The sequence below is a fragment of the Lepidochelys olivacea genome, assembly GCF_965140295.1.
Source record: "Lepidochelys olivacea isolate rLepOli2 genome assembly, chromosome: 7".
Classification (NCBI taxonomy): domain Eukaryota; kingdom Metazoa; phylum Chordata; order Testudines; family Cheloniidae; genus Lepidochelys; species Lepidochelys olivacea.
The window spans coordinates 34,083,771-34,104,079 of NC_140417.1; the positions used below are offsets into that span (position 1 = coordinate 34,083,771).

General features: G+C 48.3%; 1 protein-coding gene and 1 long non-coding RNA gene across 3 annotated transcripts; both read right to left on the reverse strand.

The window, feature by feature from the left end:
• Positions 1–952: 952 nt before the first annotated feature.
• On the reverse strand, positions 953–2,631 carry LOC311523915. 2 transcript variants are annotated; one of them, XR_014712449.1, is made up of 3 exons: positions 2,390–2,631; positions 1,570–1,663; positions 953–1,222 (listed from the first exon to the last, which is right to left on the reverse strand). It is a non-coding gene; the product is annotated as an uncharacterized lncRNA (long non-coding RNA). The 2 variants fall into 2 exon arrangements; XR_014712450.1 differs by having other exon boundaries at positions 953–1,225; positions 2,390–2,624.
• A 701-nt stretch (positions 2,632–3,332) lies between these two features.
• Positions 3,333–18,477, reverse strand: HNRNPUL2 (heterogeneous nuclear ribonucleoprotein U like 2). The gene is made up of 14 exons (XM_084634752.1): positions 17,884–18,477; positions 15,053–15,188; positions 14,710–14,783; positions 13,977–14,116; positions 11,972–12,062; positions 11,691–11,803; positions 10,822–11,085; positions 10,466–10,588; positions 9,921–10,049; positions 9,589–9,757; positions 9,141–9,341; positions 7,670–7,746; positions 6,834–6,941; positions 3,333–6,326 (listed from the first exon to the last, which is right to left on the reverse strand). Exons 1-14 carry the CDS (start codon positions 18,386–18,388, stop codon positions 6,258–6,260), a joined length of 2,199 nt encoding a protein of 732 aa, XP_084490878.1. The 5' UTR covers positions 18,389–18,477; the 3' UTR covers positions 3,333–6,257.
• Between the last annotated feature and the right edge of the window lie 1,832 nt (positions 18,478–20,309).

Below are 20,309 nucleotides of genomic sequence, written 5' to 3' on the forward strand. Positions count from 1 at the left end.
CCATGTAGTGAGCTGTAGCTCACGAAAGCTTATGCTCAAGTAAATTTGTTAGTCTCTAAGGTGCCACAAGTCCTCCTTTTCTTTTTGCGAATACAGACTAACACCGCTGCTACTCTGAAACCAGACTAAAATGGCTGTACCTAGGAAAGCTTCAGCCCCATAGCAGTAGCTGTTTGTGTTGTGGCAGCACCCAGAGGTTCCAGTGGAAAGACTAGGGGCACTCCAAGCCTCAGACTAATCTTCTCTGTCTGCCATAGCTCAGGCTCTAACTAAACAGAACCATGCACAGTCCCTGCCACAATCCCAGTCCCAACCCCTTCCAGCCCCACATGACCCTCTCTCTGAACCTCCTCCCCAAGCCACTGGTACCTGAACACATGGGCATACATGAGGCTGACCCAGCAGGGACTAAATCAGGGCCTCCACAGTTTGAAGCATAAACTGCTACCGCTTGAGCTAAAGAGGCAGGGGACCTAGCTGGGCCTGTAACAGACTCTCAGGCTGTGGGGGTTGGGGACATGTAACACACCAACCAGTCAAAATACACAGACAAAATACCAGTCACTCCAGCACCCAGAAATGAGGCCTACCCTCAGCTCCACCCACAACATCCACCACCTCTCCCAGTTCTGGAATCCACTCTCCAAGAAGGCCCCCATTCTCCCTCTGATGCCATGAGCTCATGGCAGGGCCATTGCATACCCCAGTGGCTTTGGTTCCAGTAACCAGGAAGATGACCCCTCCACACCAAGGGAAAGGGGTGTTAGTAGTGATGGGAGAGGCAGTATTTCCTTGCTCCCAATACCATAATAGGAAACAAGATGAGGACCCCCATCCTGCTCTGGAACCAATGTGATGGCACCTGTTTTGCCCATCCCACAGCCAACATGGCAGCAACCCCAGGGAGGCAGATGGTGGAGTGGGAGTCACACATTCAAAGACAAGCTGGATGTCAGGGATCACGTCTCATGTTTATTATCTGTGAGAACAAAGAGTGACTGGAAAATCTCCAAGCATCATGGGGCAGAACTGCCACCCAGCACCCAAAAGTGTTCCTAGTGTCCTCAAGAAGGCAGCGTCTCTAGCTGGCAACAAGCCAGGATGTCCTTGAGCAGCTTGGGTCCCACTCTCTAATACAGGGCCCCAACACGTCTCTTGGAAGCAGAAGGCTGTGGTCGCGGTTCTCTGTGGGGTGATCCCATAGCTACTTTGACTCAAAGGTCTTCTGGAAGAGAGGGCTGAGGGTAAGTGAAGGACAGAGCCAAGCACCTGGTGGGGCTCCTTCCAGAAGTCTCTTCCCCCCCCCCCCCCCCACCCACCCCATCATCATCCTACCACCAGCCTGTGTCTGCAGCAGATGGGACATGGCTCTCTGACCCACCCTCATGAAACCATGCACCACCCAGACTGCAACGCCACCGGGAATGGAGGCTCTGCCAATGCAACAGAGAGCCTGGGATCTCATTGTGTTGTGGTACCTGGGAGTGCCCTGGGATGGGGAGCTCCAGCACGGGGCACCCACTCCTGCTCTCACCCGCTCCCCAAGGCAGTTGGGGTGTTAGCACTCACTTGGTGCTGCATAGAAACTATTAGCCCAGGCCCCCTCCCCTGACACATCAGCATTTGGTTCAGCTCCTCCACAGTCGCTTTATCCTCCAGAATCCTGGGCAAAGGGGAGAAAAGCTTCCATTACTGATGTGGCCCCTGACCCCCACATCCCCACACCCAGAAGTCCTCCCTGCCCAGCACAGGGGGTCGCTAAGGCTAGATGGATAATGCACCTGGCAAAGGAACAATACTGAGATGGGGAAGATAGATGCTGCCTGTGCCCATCCCACTGCCGCTACCTGACCCTGCCATCCCCAACTACTGTCCTTGCTCCTCATGTCTTGTATCCTTCCTCAACCCACAGGCCCATCCCCAAATCTGCCACCCCTGCATCTCCATGCCCCTCACTCACCCACCAACCCTGCACCCATCATCTCTCCATGTCCATGCCCACACCGTCTCCCCAGCACCCCCCCACACACCTGTACTACCCTATATTCAGAACCCTATGGCCACCCCTCCCCCTTCCAAGAATTAGCAACAATATCAGCTCTACCCAGCCCAGGGGAAGCTACCCCAGATACAGGGACTGGGGGAATTAACGGGGCTAAGGCTGGGGCAATTTGGGGTAGGGGTATTGCCCACTTCAGAGGCGGCCCCGCTCCGACTCTAGGAGCAGTCCCCACGGGAAGGCTTCTAAGAAGGGAAGTGGTACCCGTGGGAGATCCCGGTTGCTCCATCTCCAGCCCCGCAGAGAACCCCAGGCGGGGCAGGGGTTGTCCTCTCTCCAGCGCCCCGGGGAAGAGAGGTCTGTCCCAGGCGGCGTTCCCCGGCTCATTACCTCTCCAGCGCCACATTGATCCGCCGCACGTTGGCCGTGATGGCCGCAGTGGTCCCGCTCAGCCGGCCGAGCGCGTCCTCTAGCAGCTGGGCATCACTCCGCGTCCGGCCCGGCCCGGGAAGCAGCAGTCCAGAGCTCCTACTGCGCCGAGCGCCACCCGGGAGCGGAGCCGCTGCCTCCATATCCAGACAGGGAGCGCGGGCAGCGTCGCCTCACGTGTCTGGAAACGCCCACGTGGGCTTTCAGGGAGCAGCCTAGTCCTCACTCTGGCTCTAGGGCCAGGCCAGCTCCCAGAACTGCTGGGGGTGGGGGACGGGTTTGGACGTGCCGAGCCTCCATTCCCCGGCCCAGCCTCCGCCTGGGCCACTATTCCGACCCCCCCAGAGCACACGTAGCAGTGGTGACAGGTGTAGAGGAAAGTGAAGCAAAGCAGGGAGGCACGGCGCCAAATAGGGCTGATCAGACAAGAGCAAAGGGGCTTTTAGGTTCCAGGAGACCCTTCCCCACCTGAAGCACAAGCCCCCCGCCCTGTTAGGCTCAGATTACCCCCTCCCCAGCACAGGGCCCCCAGGCCTATTCCCTGAAAGTAAGCGACCAAACCGCAGCAGCCGCTCTCATGGGGCCTGCCCTTGGGGAGAAGGGGTATTTCCCTTGCACAGATGGAGGGAAAGCACTGGAGTCCATATTAACAGCGTGGCTGACACTGGGCTTCACCACCAAGTGCTAGGCTGCTCCATGCTAGGGCCCACAGCGTGCAGCATGGGCACTAAGACTTCCCTTGTACAGCATGGAGCAGGCAGGGTGAGTGCAGGGGATCCAAATAAAGGAGCCTTATGAAAAGAGCAAAATTAGTCTGGTCTTTTGAGTTTTCTTTTTATTGGAGAGGGGAAGAAGAGCCAAAGTATAGAGACACCTACGAAGTCAGTGCAGCAACATAAGGATGTTAAGTCAAGCCAATGGTTATTTATTCTAAAAATGGAAGCTATTGCCTACATTTGCCAGAATCTGAAGGAAAGTTACAGATGTAAACAACCACACAGTTACATGTTCAATGGTAAAACCCTTTTACTGGCCACTTCTAAACGTTTTACAGTTTGTAAAAACATTTACAGCCTTCATGTTCTCTCAAGCTTTCCATCTACAGCAACTAAGACGTACAATCATGAAACACTAACAGATCTAAAACAGGCTGCATGTCCTTGTTTACCATTTAATTTTTCTTTTTTTTTTCTTTTTTTTTAACAAAAATGTGCAGAAAAAGACATCTACTGAAGTTGCTAAGATCTCTTGGTCTTACAGACAAGGATGTGGCAGTTCTAGTCATCCCCAGAAAAACAGGTTTTATTTAAAAAGGACTATAGCTTCAAAAGTTATTCTGTTAACGATGACAGCGCCTCCTGAAGTGATTTAAGCTTTCCTGGCTCCAGTGCCAGTTACTCCATGTCCCCCAAACTCAATGAAGCTGTGGAGGATCTGCACACTGGAGGCTGCCTGTGCCCCACCAATTGGAAAGCACACCCCAAGAAGGAACTTTTTAAAAATACCAAAGCATCAAACACCCTTGCCAGCACACAGATATTGCAGGCTCCTGCTTTCTCCCCTTTACCCCTGTCCCAAGAGTATTTTCTAGTGGCCCGAAGCATCATTTAAAATACCAGTTGCTTTGTTATAAAAACGGTCGTCACACAATCACACGTTCAGATACACACATGCGGCACCGCAGTTGGAGACAGTAGAACTCTGCTTCTCACTAGTTCTTGCATTGGGAAGTGGCACAGGGCTGGGAGATCCCAGCGACCTGTTACCTGTGCTCTCTGGTGCTGGCAGAGCCATATCTCACCTTGTCCTGGTCTGGATGGAGGGGTTAGTCTGGGCTGGGATGTGACAATGGGCATTGGAGACAGGGCAGCTTGCAATGGTAGGCAGAGAATAAAAAAATTCAATTTTTAAAACAAACTAAAATGTTTGTATTTCAAACAGCAAATCACAGGGAGCAGAAGGTAATCTTCAAGCTGGGGAAGGGAAAGGAACATAATTAGCTCCCTAGCCAAATCCAAGGCTATAGGACCAGAACCAAGAATATTTACAATTCACTTCTTAAGAGGGTATCCTGTCCTCACTGGGAAAGGAGGATGGGGGAAGAATTGCAGGGCAGGAGACAAACTGATGAGAATGAAACAAAATTAAAGATCAATGCTAAGTTTCATAATGGGAAAATAAATCAGCCTCCCCCCCACCCCCTTACAAAAGATACAAGCCAACCACATCCACTTCTGCCATGAATGCACTCCCTACACCCCACAGAAGTAGCTGCCCCTCTTCCTCCCCCCAACACATATAACTATTTGCCTGGGAAAGGAGTAATTTCTGAAATTATGCCCCCTCCTCCCGCCCAATCTTACAGAAATTCTGAAGACTGAGGACAACCCAAATTTTATACTGGAGCACGCCGTAAGCACTGAAGGGATCCTCCTTCACACAGTGTCCTCAGGAACCCACCTCCCCTCTTGTGGGACTAGACTTCACAGCTAAAGAGTGTGTCAAAGTCAAAACCCTTTTGTTTTCAAGCCATGGGGAGGGCAGGACACACACACACACACACACACACCCCCACTTACCCACTTCAGGCTGGTTCACTACTGCACTCAATCGCCTTCCCTAGTTTCCTATATACACGCTCTACCAGTTTATCAAAACCACAGGAGCACTTTACCAACTGTGCCCTCTTCTTACGGTATAAAATTGTTGCTATTCTCAGCACTATCTCCTCACAGGTGAAGGTTACACACTGCATGGGTTGCCTATATACACACACACACGTTACGCTCTAATGAAGAAAAGATCCAGCAGAAACCCTGAGAAATGTTCCTTCTCTTCCACTAAAGAGGACAGACACTATACAGAGATGATGATTCAGCACCTGGCCAAGCCTGCTAGCCTGGGGGGGAGGGGAGGGCAGGAGGAAGAGGGGAAGAGAACAGAGTCTCACCGAGACTGTCTGCTTTGGCCAGGGAAGAACGAGAATTTAGGGACTGGCATACCAAATTCCTGTGCTTCCTTCTGCCAAAAAACAGCTCATGATTCCATTTACAAGCTTTCAGGGAAATTTAATAGCCAGGGAGGTAAAGCAAACTGCTTGGCTAAAAAGCACAGCCTTTGGCCAGGGATACGTTACATCCAGCCAGCACAGCACTGCCAGACGAGACAACAGCAGGAACGTGGAAATCTGCCAGATTTTCCAAGGTGGAAACGGTCCCTTCTCCACCAGTCACTGAAGAGCACTAGACTCCAGAATCACTGTGGGCAGAGCCCCACATATCACCCCAAAGCTAGATCAGCAAATGATAATCTGGAAGGAAATTAGTTTTGCAAGTGAATGATCAGTCAATTAATATTGCCTGCACTCCCAACCCTCCCTCTCCCCCCAGGGGATGCTGGCCCCTCTATTCTCACTCATCTGTACCTCCAGGTTCTTACATGTTCAGTTCCCATCACTGAGCGCATCTTGCAAACCTCTGCACCTCCCTGCCCGGCTGCCAGTCCAGCTGCTCTAGAAAGTTGTTAAAGGGTACGTGGTTTTCCTGCCCAATCACAGGGTACAGGCCAGGCAGCGCTAAGTGCTGCACTCTCTGCGCAAACATTTTGATTACAAATATCTAACTAGGTTTGAAATGTTTTATAGAATAAGACAATATTCTTTTCAACAAACTTTTTAAAAAAAAAATTTACAGTTTTTTTCCTCTTCCCACCCCTCCCCCCGCCGCTGCTCTCCCCCCAACAGCCCTGTTTCCATTGGTTGTGTTTTGGGAAGTGGCAGACACCTCCGCAGATTCAGCTTCTTGGCTGAAGGGTGAAGACGGCTAGGATTTCACCGATATCCTTGGTATCCGTAGTAGTTCCTGTAGTATCGGTCTCTGTCTTGGTAGTAGTTCTGCCACTGGAAGGAAAACAGAAGCAGTTTGTATCCAGGGGCACTGTGCTGGAAAGGCCATGTTCCCCCTATAACCATACATCTATAGCTTCTACCCAGCCCCCTGTCCTCCTCCATAGATATCCTAAGACAGCAGCTCTCAACTGTGAGCATGCTACTCTGGTTTAACCTGCTTGCTTCCACACTGCTCCTACAGGTGACCAGGCTCTTCATTGCAACAAGAACTCAGAGACTTCTGAAAGTGATTGGAACAAGAAGGAGCTGTCCTTGTTGCCAATACATAAGAGAAGCAATAACAGGAACTGTGTTCAACAGAACAGGTAAAAACAACCAAACACTTTCTTAATACCACTCTTCCACATGGAAAGTTGCTATAGTTGCTACAGGGATGCTACTTCTACAGGTGGACCATGGCAGCAGCAAGTGGGAGTGAGGTGTCCACAAGACATCTACTCTAAAGGCTGAGAAGCCCCTCCTATAGTTATTACTGCCTCGTGGTGTGTGGCCACTCACCTCCCGGTTGTACTGCCTATAGTAATCTCGGTATCTGTTGTAGTCATACTCGCGTCCGTAGAATCGATCATAGTCCCCTCTGTACCGGTCATAGAAGTTACGGTAACCCTATGAAAACAGAGGTGGTTACCTAAGTACACCAAACAATGTGCCCTGTAGGAAGATATGTCCCTCTGGGAAGCAGAACCCCATCTCATGGCAGCACCGCATAGCCTCCAGTAATTCTTTGAGTTCTATTGTCTCTTCTATCCAAACCTCTCAAAGCATTTTATACAGAGGTAGGTGCATATCCCCATTACCGAGATGGGGAAACAGCAAATCAGTAGCAGCCAGGACGAGAACACCTAGGTTCAGGCAGCCACCATGATGCAGCACATGACGGCTGCCAATACCTTTAAGCCACATCTTATACATAGGGTAAGGCATGATGCAAAGGATCCCAAAGGCTACCAGGAAGGACTCTTTAAAAAAATGTAACTTCTGTACTGATCAAGTCTCCTTCTCATGGGAGAAAGTGTGGGCTAGAGGTTAAAACACTGGACTGAGACTCAGGACATCTGGGTTCCATTCCTGGCTCTACAACTGGCCTGCTGGGAGTCCTTGGGCAAGTCACTTTCCCCTCTGTGTTTCTGGCCTCCTTTGTAAAGTACTCTGAGGTCTATGGATAAGAATCACCACACTAGAACTAGGTATTATCATCTCCTCCTCCTCAGAAGAAGAAAATGGAGCAAGAATCACCCCCAAAACTCCTTCTTTTCCTGTAGAGAAAAATCAACAACAGCCGCCATACCCCCTGCCTGTATTTGGTATGAAGTAGTCAGAACTATTGCACTCACTCCTCTGTTTCCAGGCTGCCCCCAGTACTGCTGCTGTCCATAAGATCGATTGTCATAACCTCGGCGCTGTCCACCAACTAGAAAGAAAACAAGCAAGGTCTCAGACAAAGCTACAGGTGCAGTACCTCGTAAACATCAGCAAGAGTCAAGCTGTTCCTGAGTTGCCCCATGACTTGCAATCCCCTGATGGCAGAAGCCAACAAACAAGGTATCAGAGACTTTCTAATCACAGGTCAGCACAGTAACTTCCTACAGGTTGCATGTTTCCCATTTGGGGAGTGAGAGCAGCAAAAACATTCAGTACAGAAGAAACCAGGACTCTATAGAGAGAAGGCTAGACTAGGTTTAACTTTTCTGTTAAAACAGCTAGAGCCAGAAGGAAAGAAATGAAACCACAGATTAAGAAGAAACGAAAATTCTGTCAGGAGAAACTAGCAGAGATTCCTGTGTAACTGACCATACCAGATTTTACACCCTCCAGTAAAGTTACAGGACAGAAAAAAATCCATCAGCAGCCCCACTTATCCCAATCTCAGTAGCTCCCAAGCAAGTGAAAGAATGGCGTTTGGATAGGAAGAGCATAGCATGAGACAGTCAACACACCATAAGCAGAGGACAAACATTAATGGAACAACATCTCACTAGGGAGAGATGTCCAGTAATGCTCTGCTGCAGTCTATAGTATGACTAGGACTAATTCATACAGGTATTGACAATCTACAGGAAGTAAAACATACACTGAGTGTTGTTTGTCAGAGATACTGAACAAGTTAGAATTGTCGGCAGAGGGAGAGAGAAACTGCTGGATGTTCTGGTAAGGTGAGAGAGATGGGGCAATGGGAAGAAACTCAATTCAGATAAATAAGGCAGCAGGGAGAAGCTGTCTCCAAGCAGGAGACTGAGGAGTTGAGATAAGCAAGGGCTTACATCATTGTGATGCTGCAGCAGAATAATGCACATTTAAGACTCGAAACAAAGTCTTGGGGTAGAAAGGACACATGCAAATTAAGGAAATTTTTTTGTCACCAGTAAAGGTAACAAAAGCTTATGGGAACAGAGCACTCTATAATACAGATTTAAGATGGTTACTTCTGCCATGATGGTAAGAATTAAGGACCTGGAGGGAGCCCAAGTTTCACTGAAAGGCAAATGCTTTTGAAAATCTCAGCCCTCATAGTCATCAGTTAGCACAAAACACAAGAATAATTTAGGCTCTGAATAAGGAAGTGGAAGTTAAACCATGAGGGCAATGGGCAAGGGAGGTGCTTGAGAAAAGAACTAGAAACTGGAGTGGAGAGAAAGTTCCGTTCTCTTGCTGAGGCCTGCACTGAGTGACCCAAGTCCCTTCTTCAAAACCTAGGGAGTAGAATCCTTACAGTTTGCCTTGACATCAAGAGAATATGGCAAAAGGAGCCTTTAGACACAAAAGAGACCAGAGAGGCAGTGCTGCCCAGCCCCTACAGAGCCTCACCATATCCCTGGCCACGGTTGCGGTTCTGACGGTTGCGCTTGTTGCGATTATTGCGACGGTTTGCCCGTTTCTCAGATGGAGGGAGCAGTTTTCTGGCCTCCTCCTTGTATTTGGTGACCAGTGGCTGGGCCTCCTCCTTCACCAGCTCTTCATACATCACCTCATCTAAGTAATCACTCTTTTCCGGAAGTGAGAAGTTAGCTGCGTTAAAATGGAAACAGCAAGAGAGTTCACAAGATCAAGGCAGCTTTCAGTGGCTCAAGACCCTACTTCCCAGCAGAGAAGAGATTCAGGAGGTTAATAGACTTCCTACCCCATCACCCCAAAGGGGCACCTGGGCTCTTGCCACTGCCCAGGACGGTCTGGAACTAGCTAGTTTCTCTGAATTATTTAAAGATTGTTAGAGATGCTGCAGCACAATGCAACAGGCTTGGTTGAGCCTGTCTACCTTTCATTTCCAGCATCACCGATTCAGGCACATCCTCCCCCTCAACCTCCTTCCTCAGCTCCAGCCTCTTCTTCCAGTCTTCTTCATTGGGGACAATCACAACCACCTTGCGAGAGAAACCCTTGAAGGCAAGCAGCTTCCGTCGCTGGCCGGAGTTATACACATTACACTGAGGGGGGAAAAGAAACAGGTTTCAGAAATTCATCTGCCACTAACTCAGCCCAGTCTGAATCCCCTCAAATCAGAATGGGACATGAGCTGAGGAGTACGCTCAGTGTGCCCCGAAGTCAAGTTGCTCAGGTCAGGAAGTCACTGGGGTTTAGTAACAATACCTGATCAAGAATGTAGTTTCTCTTTGCCCTGGGAGCAATCTGGACCAGTTTGCTAAGGCACTGGGCAGCTTGCTGGATTAACAGGTCTCGGCTCTTGGGATCCATCTCTTCATCCTCAAGGCCTTTTGTCTGGCAAGAGAAAAAGGGATATCAATAAAAGATTCTTCAGATACACACAGTGTTCTACCAGCCCTGTGGTCACCCATCTCTAGCACAGGTGCCAGTATAAACGTGTCAGACACATGCTCTTGATGCAGAGATAACCCAGAAAACAATTCCCACAGCTCGGTCACTAGTTCTGCCCTCTGGAGCTGTAGCCTTCTTTAGCCTGGAGTCATGTACAGATTGACCTTAAAAGAGGGGAAAACCCACCCCTTTTTGTTATCAGAGGAGTCCCCTCCCCTTACTACTCCACTAAGCAATTTTCTGCAATGCTACAGCAGAACATTGGCAATAGGATATAAAGCCACTATACTTTCTAGGATTGTCCAGCCAGCCCAGCGAAGGCTCTAAGTGACACCATTCTACCCAAGGGAAGGGCTTACCCTCATTTGGTAGAGAACAGTCTCAGTTCCCAAGATGATGTATCGTTTCTCTTGATTTTCCTGGGTGTACTTCTGTGCCCACTGGGTCTTCCCAGACCCTGGCAGTCCAACCATCAGCAGTACCTGCAGGAAGCACCACAAAGAGGTTATAGGAGGAAGAGCTGAAGTGATTAAATAGCTGAGGAGAAAAAGTAACAGTCAACACCATGCTTTGCAGGGAATGGCTCTTTCCATAGGTACATCAAGTTTTCCTTTCTAAAACCAGGCCAATATGCCATGCAACACAGCCACTAACTCACAGCCATGCCGACTCCTTACAAGCAATAACTAGGACTGTCTGGAACAAACCCCATTACCTCACACTCCTCTGTGGTTTTGGGTGGAAGAGGTGTGCGCACTCGGTCCTCAACCGGGATGGCGTGGATGAACACGTATTCCTCAGGAATTGGGAAGAAAGGCTCCTCCTTCTGACCGAAGTTCAATTCAACCACACAGTTTTTGCATAGCACATGTGGCAGGAGGGCTCTGTCAGTGAGAGATTCTTTACTGATCCGGAAGGCCACTCCCAGATCCTCCCCATTCTTCGAGAAGGACAACTCCACTTCTTCACTCTCAAAGTTCTGTGACAACAAAGAACACAAGAATCCTGTGACCAGCAAGTTTTCAGGGATGGCCACTATTTCTCCCTCCATTGTCTTTCCTCCAAATCCATCTCCTAGCAGGCTCCTGCATGAACAGGAGGAAAGCCACTTCACACATATTTTGGATGCAAGGATAGAAGTCTTCCCCCCTCCTGCCCCTCTGAGATGGCAGCCACAGGCCTTATCTACAGCAGGGATTCTCAACCTTTTTCTTTTGGAGCCCCCCACCCCACCCCAAACATGCTATAAAATCTCCACAGCCCACCTGTGCCAAAACAACTGATTTTCTGCATATAAAAGCCAGGGCTAGTGTTAGGGAGTAACAAGCAGGGCCACTGCCTGAGGCCCCATGCCACAGGGGCCCCCACAAAGCTATATTGCTTAGGCTTTGGATTCAGCCCTGGGTGGCAGGGCTCAGGGCTTGGACTTCAGCCCCATGTGCTGGGATGTCAGCTTTCTGCCGTGGGTCCCAGCAAGTCTAATGCTGGCCTTGCTTGGCGCCGCCCCCACACCGAAACCTGCTCAGGGCCCGCCCCAGTGGGTCCCAGACCCCTGGTTGAGAACCACTTATCAACAGCACTTACCGCAAAGCAACTAATCACATCATTCTCCCCAAAGGGCTGACCAAACTCTTCAAACTGCCCATTTTCAGCCTTCAACCCTCGTCCATCATAGCCATAAGAAAACTCATCCTCACCTGGAAAAGAACAGCAGCTATTACACGTGTGTTTTCCCAAACTGTGTCATTATTGAGCCAAACTGCCCACTGCAGCTCTTAGAAAATCCCAGCCTGGGCTGCAGCAGCAGCTCAACAGCTCTGTAGCCTGCCCCAGCTCATAGCTAACAGAAAAATGAGCTCAGTTACCTAGCTGGGAACGAGAGAAATCCACAGACCAGCCAACCCGAAGTAGCGGGACCTCAGTACTGCCTTCCTTCACTGGGAGATTCTGTGTCACCTGGAGAAATTAAAAGAGAAGGAGTCATTTAGCATATTGTGTGCAAAGCTAGAGTCAGGCCTCTGCGAGACTATAATCCTCCTCCAGGTGCTAGTCACACCTGGAGTTACACAAGCTGGAGGCATGCGCAGGTCACAGGTCTCTGTACCAAAGCCACAGTTTAATGGGGTATTTCCCCAACTTCCCCTGTAGCCTATTCAAATACAGATCTCATCTGCTTCCAGCAGACAGCCATTCTTGTCAGATACCCTAACAGGCACAACACAGCAGCAGCACCAAACCATCTCAGCCATTTAGAAGTTGATCCCCCAAGGCTTAGAACAGACAATATTTCTACAGTCTATTCCTTTGGTGCAGAGCCTAGTGAGAGACCTGACCAAGGTATGCTCCCCCAGCCAATCCTTGGCTATTGCTTGGACGAGAGACTGCACTGGTAGGACTATACTCACTTGCTTCCCTTTACAAGGCTCTACAGTCTCCATCCACCCATTATCTCACAAGATCAGAGACAGTAGCAGGAGTGGAAGACAGCACTGGGAACCTGCGCCACATAGAAACTTGTGTTGCAATTTTGAGTGAGAGATTTTGCCAGCCTGTCTCAGAATTGGGATGGATAGATTTCTGTTCTGAAATCCATTTAACAAGACTGCCAAATTCTGAGCCTCAGCCAGCATCCTCATGATTACTCCCATCAGAGAGGAGATCCACCAACTAGAAATTCTCTCAAATGGGAGACTGAAGTGATACGGGTAAACCTAAGGAAGAATGACAGGTTTCAGAGTAGCAGCCGTGTTAGTCTGTATCCACAAAAAGAACAGGAGTAAGGAAGAACCTATTCTATGCAAAACGGATTCCTGTCAGTGTATGGGCACACCAATACCCAGGACAGAGTAGCTATTGGTGAAACAGTGGGGAATTTTTTCCCCCAAAATAAAATACAGTTACTTTATATGGGAAATCCCATCACAAAAAGAGGTATGTTGTGACATACACCCACAAAAACTCAGCATTTAATATAACTTGCACAGAAATAAGAACAGCTTTGTGCTTTTTTCATTTTCCCCAGGCAGGATGAAAGCAGCCTGAAAGGTGTTTAAGAAAAGCTTTTATACATTAGATATCTAAGACAAGGTTAGACAAAGGGTGCTGTGAATGAAGAGATAGTGGAGTTAGTATCATAAAAGACTGACAGCTGAGCAATAAAGAGGTAAAGGGAGTTTTAGCTAGACGGATTACAATTCTGCTTTGAGAACACCTGTATGATTGGGATGTATAATTAACACTTGGAAGAAAGGAAATCTTTGCTAAAGATTAAACCCTCCATAAACCTTCAGTTAAGGACAGAAGGTTCACAGAAACAACCAAACCCCTCCCCGTCCCATTACCCTCTCCCCTCTGGATGCCCTCCAGCAAACTAGGGGAGCCCAGACTTGATAATCCTGATATTTCAAAGGTAAAACACAAGCAGGAAAACCCCCCTAAGCATTTGCATGCCTTCTCTATATTCAAAGCAGCAAAAGGGTACAATAACATAATTTTAATCAGAATTTTGGCTCTAACTGCCACAAAAAGTAGGTCTATGTTTGCATAGAGGCCAAAGAGTGAATTCCGACAGATTGCGTCTCTCAACACTCTCTGCAAGATCTTCTCATCACCACAGCTCCTTATCCAGACCTTGTTTCTTTCTTTCTCTCTCTTTCTCACACACACACACACAAAATAAGCCAGGAGTGAGTCTTTCATGCACTGCTCTAAATTTCAATCCATTAAATTAAATACACTACATTCCTGATTAAATTAGACTAGCTCAGACCCAACATCTCGTTCAGTGCTGAAAGTGCCAGTTACCCAACAGAACACACACGCCACTTCCCAACATACAGACTCAGCACATCCATCTAGCAAGTGCCCTACCTTTGCCTCAAAACAGACTTTCCCCTTTGTCACTCCATGGGTGCTCCTTGCCCCAGACCAAAGGGAGGGGAACTTCTCTGAGAAAAGAGGTTGTCCTCCATAGCGGTCCTTGCTTGCTTTGAAGTGGAGATCAGATGTATCTGTCAGAAAGAAGAAATTAATTTACTCTAAGTTCCTTTTTCAGATTTACTCAAAAAGCATTAGACCCCACAAGCATCAGTAATAGCGTGGCTCATATCCAGAGAGAAACCGACATGCTAGAAGGCAGTTTTCTACCTTTCCACTGTTCCAACGTTACTGGCAGGCCCAAAGGTTGCTCTAGTGTAGTGGTTTTCAACCTTTTTTCATTTGCGGACTCCTAAAAAATGCTGAATGGTGGTGCGGAAACCTTTGGAAATCTTAGACATAGGCTTTAGACCCCCAAAGAGTCTGCAGACCACAGGTGGAAAACCACTGCTCTAGTGCTACTGCATTAATGCTGCACTTACCCAAGTACCCCCATATATTGCCCAAAAGATCAGAAAGAATTAGAAGTGTTCCAGCTGCTCAGGGTTCCACTTACAGAATCTCCTGTAAACCCTATGGTGGCGGAAGGAGTAGAGTGGCCTCTGTTACACTGACACACAGCCCATTAGCTATGATGCTTGGTTTCTCAAATTATATACCCAATAATTAAATCTCTGAACTTTAAATTTACCATACATCAAATAACTGCCACATGGCCCATACATACATGTGTCCAGGATCACAACAGTTTCATCATCTTCCTCTCGTGGTTCCTCTTCTGGTGGTGGTGGAGACTTAGACCTAGGCAGGAGTGAGAGAACAAACAAGCAATCAGATATCACAAAACATCCAGAAATAAGAACAATTTAGAATAGGGAAAACAGCAGAATATAAAACAAGCACACACATTCTGCCTTACAGTCCCAAACCAAATTCTATCCTTTTCCCCTCATCCACATGCAATGTCTGTCTAACCTCCGAGTTAGCTGATCAAATCTAGTTTCATTCATTGTCTGGGAAGTGACTTGGATTGCCAGTAAAAACACAACCAAAGAGTCTCTTCTCCTCACCGGCTATTGTAAGCCTCCTCTCGGAATTCATAATAAGCACGGCCATGTTCTTCTTTTTCTTCACGTTGTCTCTTAACCCCTCGCCGCTCTCCATCTGAGCCTGTTGGCTTTGATTTATCTTCATCCTCTTCGTCCGCTGTAAGGGGCAGAAGAAAAAGTCAGCAAGTCTTACTGAAAGTGACACAAAACCTAAAGAATGCAACACCAAAGCCTTGTGGGTCCCACCTGCCTGACATGTTCTCCTGGCAATAAGATGACACCTATAAAGTGCTTCTGTCTCATGGACCATTCTATTAAAAAAATCTGGTCATTTCATTTAACTTAACAAACCCAAAACCTGTTAATGGGACACCATCAGCTTAACAATTACACTTCTGACTGACTTTCACCTATTGTAAAGTGATAACCAATATCACTAAAATCAGAAGATTCTGCATTTCAGTTTGTTTAATTTGTGCATTTTCCAGTAATTTGTTTGGAGCCAGTTTTGCTATTTCCCATTTTGCTCATGTGCATCTTTCACACAGCAGCTTGGGAGACTGCTACATTTCAGAAACAAAATAGGATTTTATAAAAACATAAAAATTGACAGATGTACTCAGGGGTGTGATTAGTACCAGAAACTATTGTTAACGTTTTAAAACTGACTAGACTTGAAGTTGAATCAGTAACACAGATGTGCATTGAAAAACTAGTGTTCTTATAAGCAAAACATTCTGAATTCAGTTTCTCCCTAACTTACATGCCAAAACCTGGGTTCAACGTTCATTAGTTAATTAATAACATCTGTAATTGTATGAGGATGAAGAGAGCCATATAAGCAGTAAGTATCAGTATCAATATCCCATGTTTCACCTACAAATAACTGAGAACATGGATATGCCCTAAAGAGTGCAGGTAAAGCTCCCACCAGAGAAACAACCCTCTTCAGTCTGGTCTTGCCAGGAGAATCCATGAGAAGAGTTGTTTTTAAACTGTATTCTAATTTTTTAATTTTGCATTTTTATATTTTCCTACTTTGGGGCTTTAAGATTGCCTGTCTGCCTGCCTGCCCCCCCCCCCCGGGGTTGGATCCTGAAAATATTTATGCACATGCTTATCTTTGAGTCCCCCTAATTCAAGAGGGGACAGGGAAGAAACAGGGTGGGACAGGATGGTCTGGTAGTAAAGCTAAACGTGTGTTTGAAAGATCAAGGTCTCTGTTTGTAGCCACATGTATATATTTTATAGAGAAAATGAAACTGTACTTTTAATAGTAATATAAATCTAAGCAAACTAGAACACAGAAAAAAAAATCCAATTCATTTTTTGTTGTTGTCATGGTCAGATGGGCTTCCCCCTCCTCCAAACAACTTGGAAACCAAAATAAGGGAACAGTAAAGTGGTGGTGATGCCAAAGTGAGGCTGAGCTTTTTGTTAATCAATACTTTCTATCACTTATTGTTTGCATTTGCTATTTTACAAGTTCATACCAATTAATGACAAACTGCTAGTAATTAACCTGGCAAGCCTCTCAAATATAAAGTTTGCACTGAACTACACCCCCCCATCTTTTATTGTGGGAAATAATAAAGATGACTATATCTTAAGTTTAGACAAATTAGCGAGACAAGGTGGGCAAGATCGTATCTTTTATTAGATCGACTTCTGTTGGTGAGACAAGCTTTCGAGATTATACAGACCTGAAGAACTCTCTAATATAAGATATTACCTTGCACCTTGTGTCTCTAATATCCTGGGACCAACACCCCTACAACTATCCTGCAAACAACAATGGAAGGTTTAGCAAAATTGTGGTTTGCTATAGACCTTTGACAATGGTTTGTTTATAGTCAGTTTCCCTCCCTCTTTCTCTACTTTTTTCTTTAGATGTCATGGGGAGATAGAAAAAAACGGTACAATGTGTTTAGGTACCAACACTCGTCACTAAAATTGGCAACAGTCAGTGACAAGTGCTGGTACCTGGAACTACTTTCAAATTAGAACAGATTTAGACTTTATCCCAAAAGGACACCAATAAAGAGAACTGTCAAGCCATTACATTGGTGCCGATAGGGCTTTACCTTTACACCCTGTAACCACCTTCTGGGCTTTATAGCCCATGCACAAGCCATAGGATTGCTGAACCAAAAGGCAATGTAAAGAGATGTTCAGAACAAGTGCAATAGTGAATTATATACAGGGATGTTATCACTGAGCCTGGAAATTGCCTTTCAGGAGGCAGGGCAATTTGTGCCTTCCAAATTGTAAAGTTCCATGGATTTCCTGTGATTCTGCATATATACCAGGAATTGTAAACGAACTTGGGATATTTAAAATATTATGTCACAGGTTTACAGACACCCATTTATCTAACATGTCAGAAACTAGAAGCTCCCAATCCTCTGGTCTGCGCCTCCAAATACCTGCTACAGTGATACTGGAGGAAAAGAATTGGGAAATAGGAGTAAATAGCTGGGGGGAAGTGGACCAGAATGTGTGGGGTAACCTGTAGGGTATCTGGATAAGTGAGGTAAGGGAATGGTCCCAGATACGCAGAATAAAGAGAAAGCAGTGGGGGTAAGAGATCTGCATGAGAGATGTTGAAAGGGGCCTGGATGTGTAGGATAAAGGGAACGGATGTGTGGGATAAGGTAATTCCATGAAAGATATAGGACAGGACCCGGATGTGTCGGGAAAGGGGGATGCAGGGACCTTTGGGGTTCCCCGCGGGTGGGTTGTAGAGAGTAACCGGATGTGCGCATGACCTAAGGGGGTCCCCGTGGTGGGGAGGAGAAATCAGCGGGAGTCACCTACGGTGGATGTTCCCCCCACCCCGCCTGGGGCCTCACCGGGCTCCTCGCCCCCCTCTTTGGTCTCAGCCTCGGCCGCAGCCGCCTCGTCCCCGCTGGGCCCCTCCTCCTGCGGCCGCTCAGCTCCATTCACGCCGCCCGCGTCGCTCCCCTCGGGCTGGGACTGCGCCTGGGCCTGGGCCGCTTCTTCCTGCGGCCCGTGCTGAGGCTGGGCCTCCCCGCCCAAGGCCGGGGTAGGCTCCTCGTCAGCCAACAGCGCCTCTTCGTCCTCCTCCTCCTCCTCTTCTTCCTCCTCCTCGTCCTCGTCCTCCTCGTCGTCGCCCTCCCCACGCGGATGGGCTCCGACGGGGCCCCCCGCAGGCCCCGGCTCCACCCCAGAGCAGGCCCCAGCAGCGCCGCCCTCGTCGGGCCCGGCCGCCAGCATCTCGGCGTCCAGGGCCTCCTGTAGCCGCTGGGCAAGCTCCACCTTCAGCCCACGGGAGTCGAGACCACGGCGACCCAGCTCAGCCCGCAGCTCAGTCACCTTCAGACGCTTCACGTCCATGGCAAGGGGGGGACAAGGCAGCGAGCGAAAGACTCCGACCGACCCAGCGCCTCGGCCGCCCGCGCCGTTACTGCGCCTGCGCCGAACCCTACCGCCGCCTCGCAACACTACAGCGCAAGCGCGCCCACCGCACGGACGGACCACCGCGCAAGCGCGGGAGGCCAGTCCCATCAAGGCGCACGCGCAGTCTCCAGGAGTCGCTTCGGCTGCTCACTGCGCAAGCGCGGGCTCGAGGCCGCCCACGCCAGCGCGCAGGCGCAGATTCCAACGGGCCCCTTGGCTCACCAATATGCAGGCGGGGCTCCCCAACGGCCGCCGAAATCCGACATAGCGCACGCGCGTTCTCCCCACAACCCACGCAACTGCATATGCGCACGCGCCCCCCTCCCACTCGTTGACGCTGGGCGCAGACTCCAATTGTTTTCCCTCAGCCACCGTAAAAACCTCATGCAGTATCTTCGATTTGACCACCTAGCTGCGCACGCGCAGCCTTCTACTGAGTCCTTGCCGCCCTCGCGCTGCCTACGTACATAGCGATCGGTTTAGGCGGGTGTTTGAGGCCTCTGCGGCCCAGCCGTACCGGAGGCTGCTGAATTTTGTGTTTGGCTGGTTCTCTCCAATCCCCAAGGGCCGCGGTCTCTAAGCTGCCTAGCAACTGTAAGACTTGTTTTTGATTGGGTGGAGGCCGATGAGCTCTCAAATCCCCCGCACCCTGCTTCAGCCGATACAGTCGCCATTTTGTGCCTTAGTACCTGAGTCTGAGAGAGGAAAGAGCTGGGAGAAATTATCCCGCCTCCCCCTAGGATAGTAACGCGTCCCGACCCCAGCGTACCTCACCCTCGTGACCTGTCTCTCAAGGTATAAGGGGGTAATTACCCCACTCTAGTGTACCTGTCCTATATATATATAGGCAATCACTCTCCCCAGGATATCTGCCCCCCAAATAACAGGAGCAATTACCCCCACCCCAGGGTAACTGCCTCCAAAGATGGGGGGCAGTGCCCTTCCCCACCAGCGTATCTGCTCTCCCCCATACATGAGCAGACTAGAACCCCAGGTACCTGCTCTGTGGTTTAACTGAGATGGGGTGTGTGAAAAATCCAAACCCTGGGGCTTTGGGAGTTGCTTTTAGGGGGTTGGTAAACTAGTTAGGAAGAGGTTTCAAATCAACTGGCCTTAATCCCAACTAAGAGCATGAACACAGGACTTTGCACCTAGTGAACTCAAACGGTTTAAAAAACAATTTAACCCAGAGCAACTTTCCCATGTAGGCAAAGCCATGTGCATTAACTGGTGCCTGTAAGTACCAACATAGATTCATAGCCAGGCAGGACGATATAGTCTGACCTCCTTCATAACAGGCCAGAGAACTTCCCTGAATTCATTGCTGTTTAAACAAGAGCATATGTTTTAGAGAAAAGATGAGGAAGAGATATTTGATGGCTCTTTAATCTCATGGACAAAGGCAGAACGAGATCCAGTGGCTGTGTTGCTGAAGCTGGACAAATTCGGATTAGAAATACTGTGCACAGTGTTAACAGGGAGGGGAATGAAATTTCACTCGGGATGTAGTGGAGTCTTTAAAGTCTCTTTCTAAAAGATACACTTTAGCTTAACCATAAAATATGGGCTGGATTCAGGAACCAATGAGTGACAAAAGCTTGAAAAATGTGTCCCAGATACCCAAAATGCTTGAAAACCAGAACATGAAAGGGAAAAAAAGTATTCTTTAATATAAAATTTAAAAAACTCATAGATTTTCAACCCCAGAAGGGAACATTAGATCTCCTGGTCTGCCCTCTTGTATAGCACAAACCAGAATATTTCATACACTTACCTCTGCATTGAGCCCAATAATTTGTGTTTGCTTACCATCTTCCTGAAAGGCAGACAGCCTGGACTGGAAGCCATCATGAGTTGA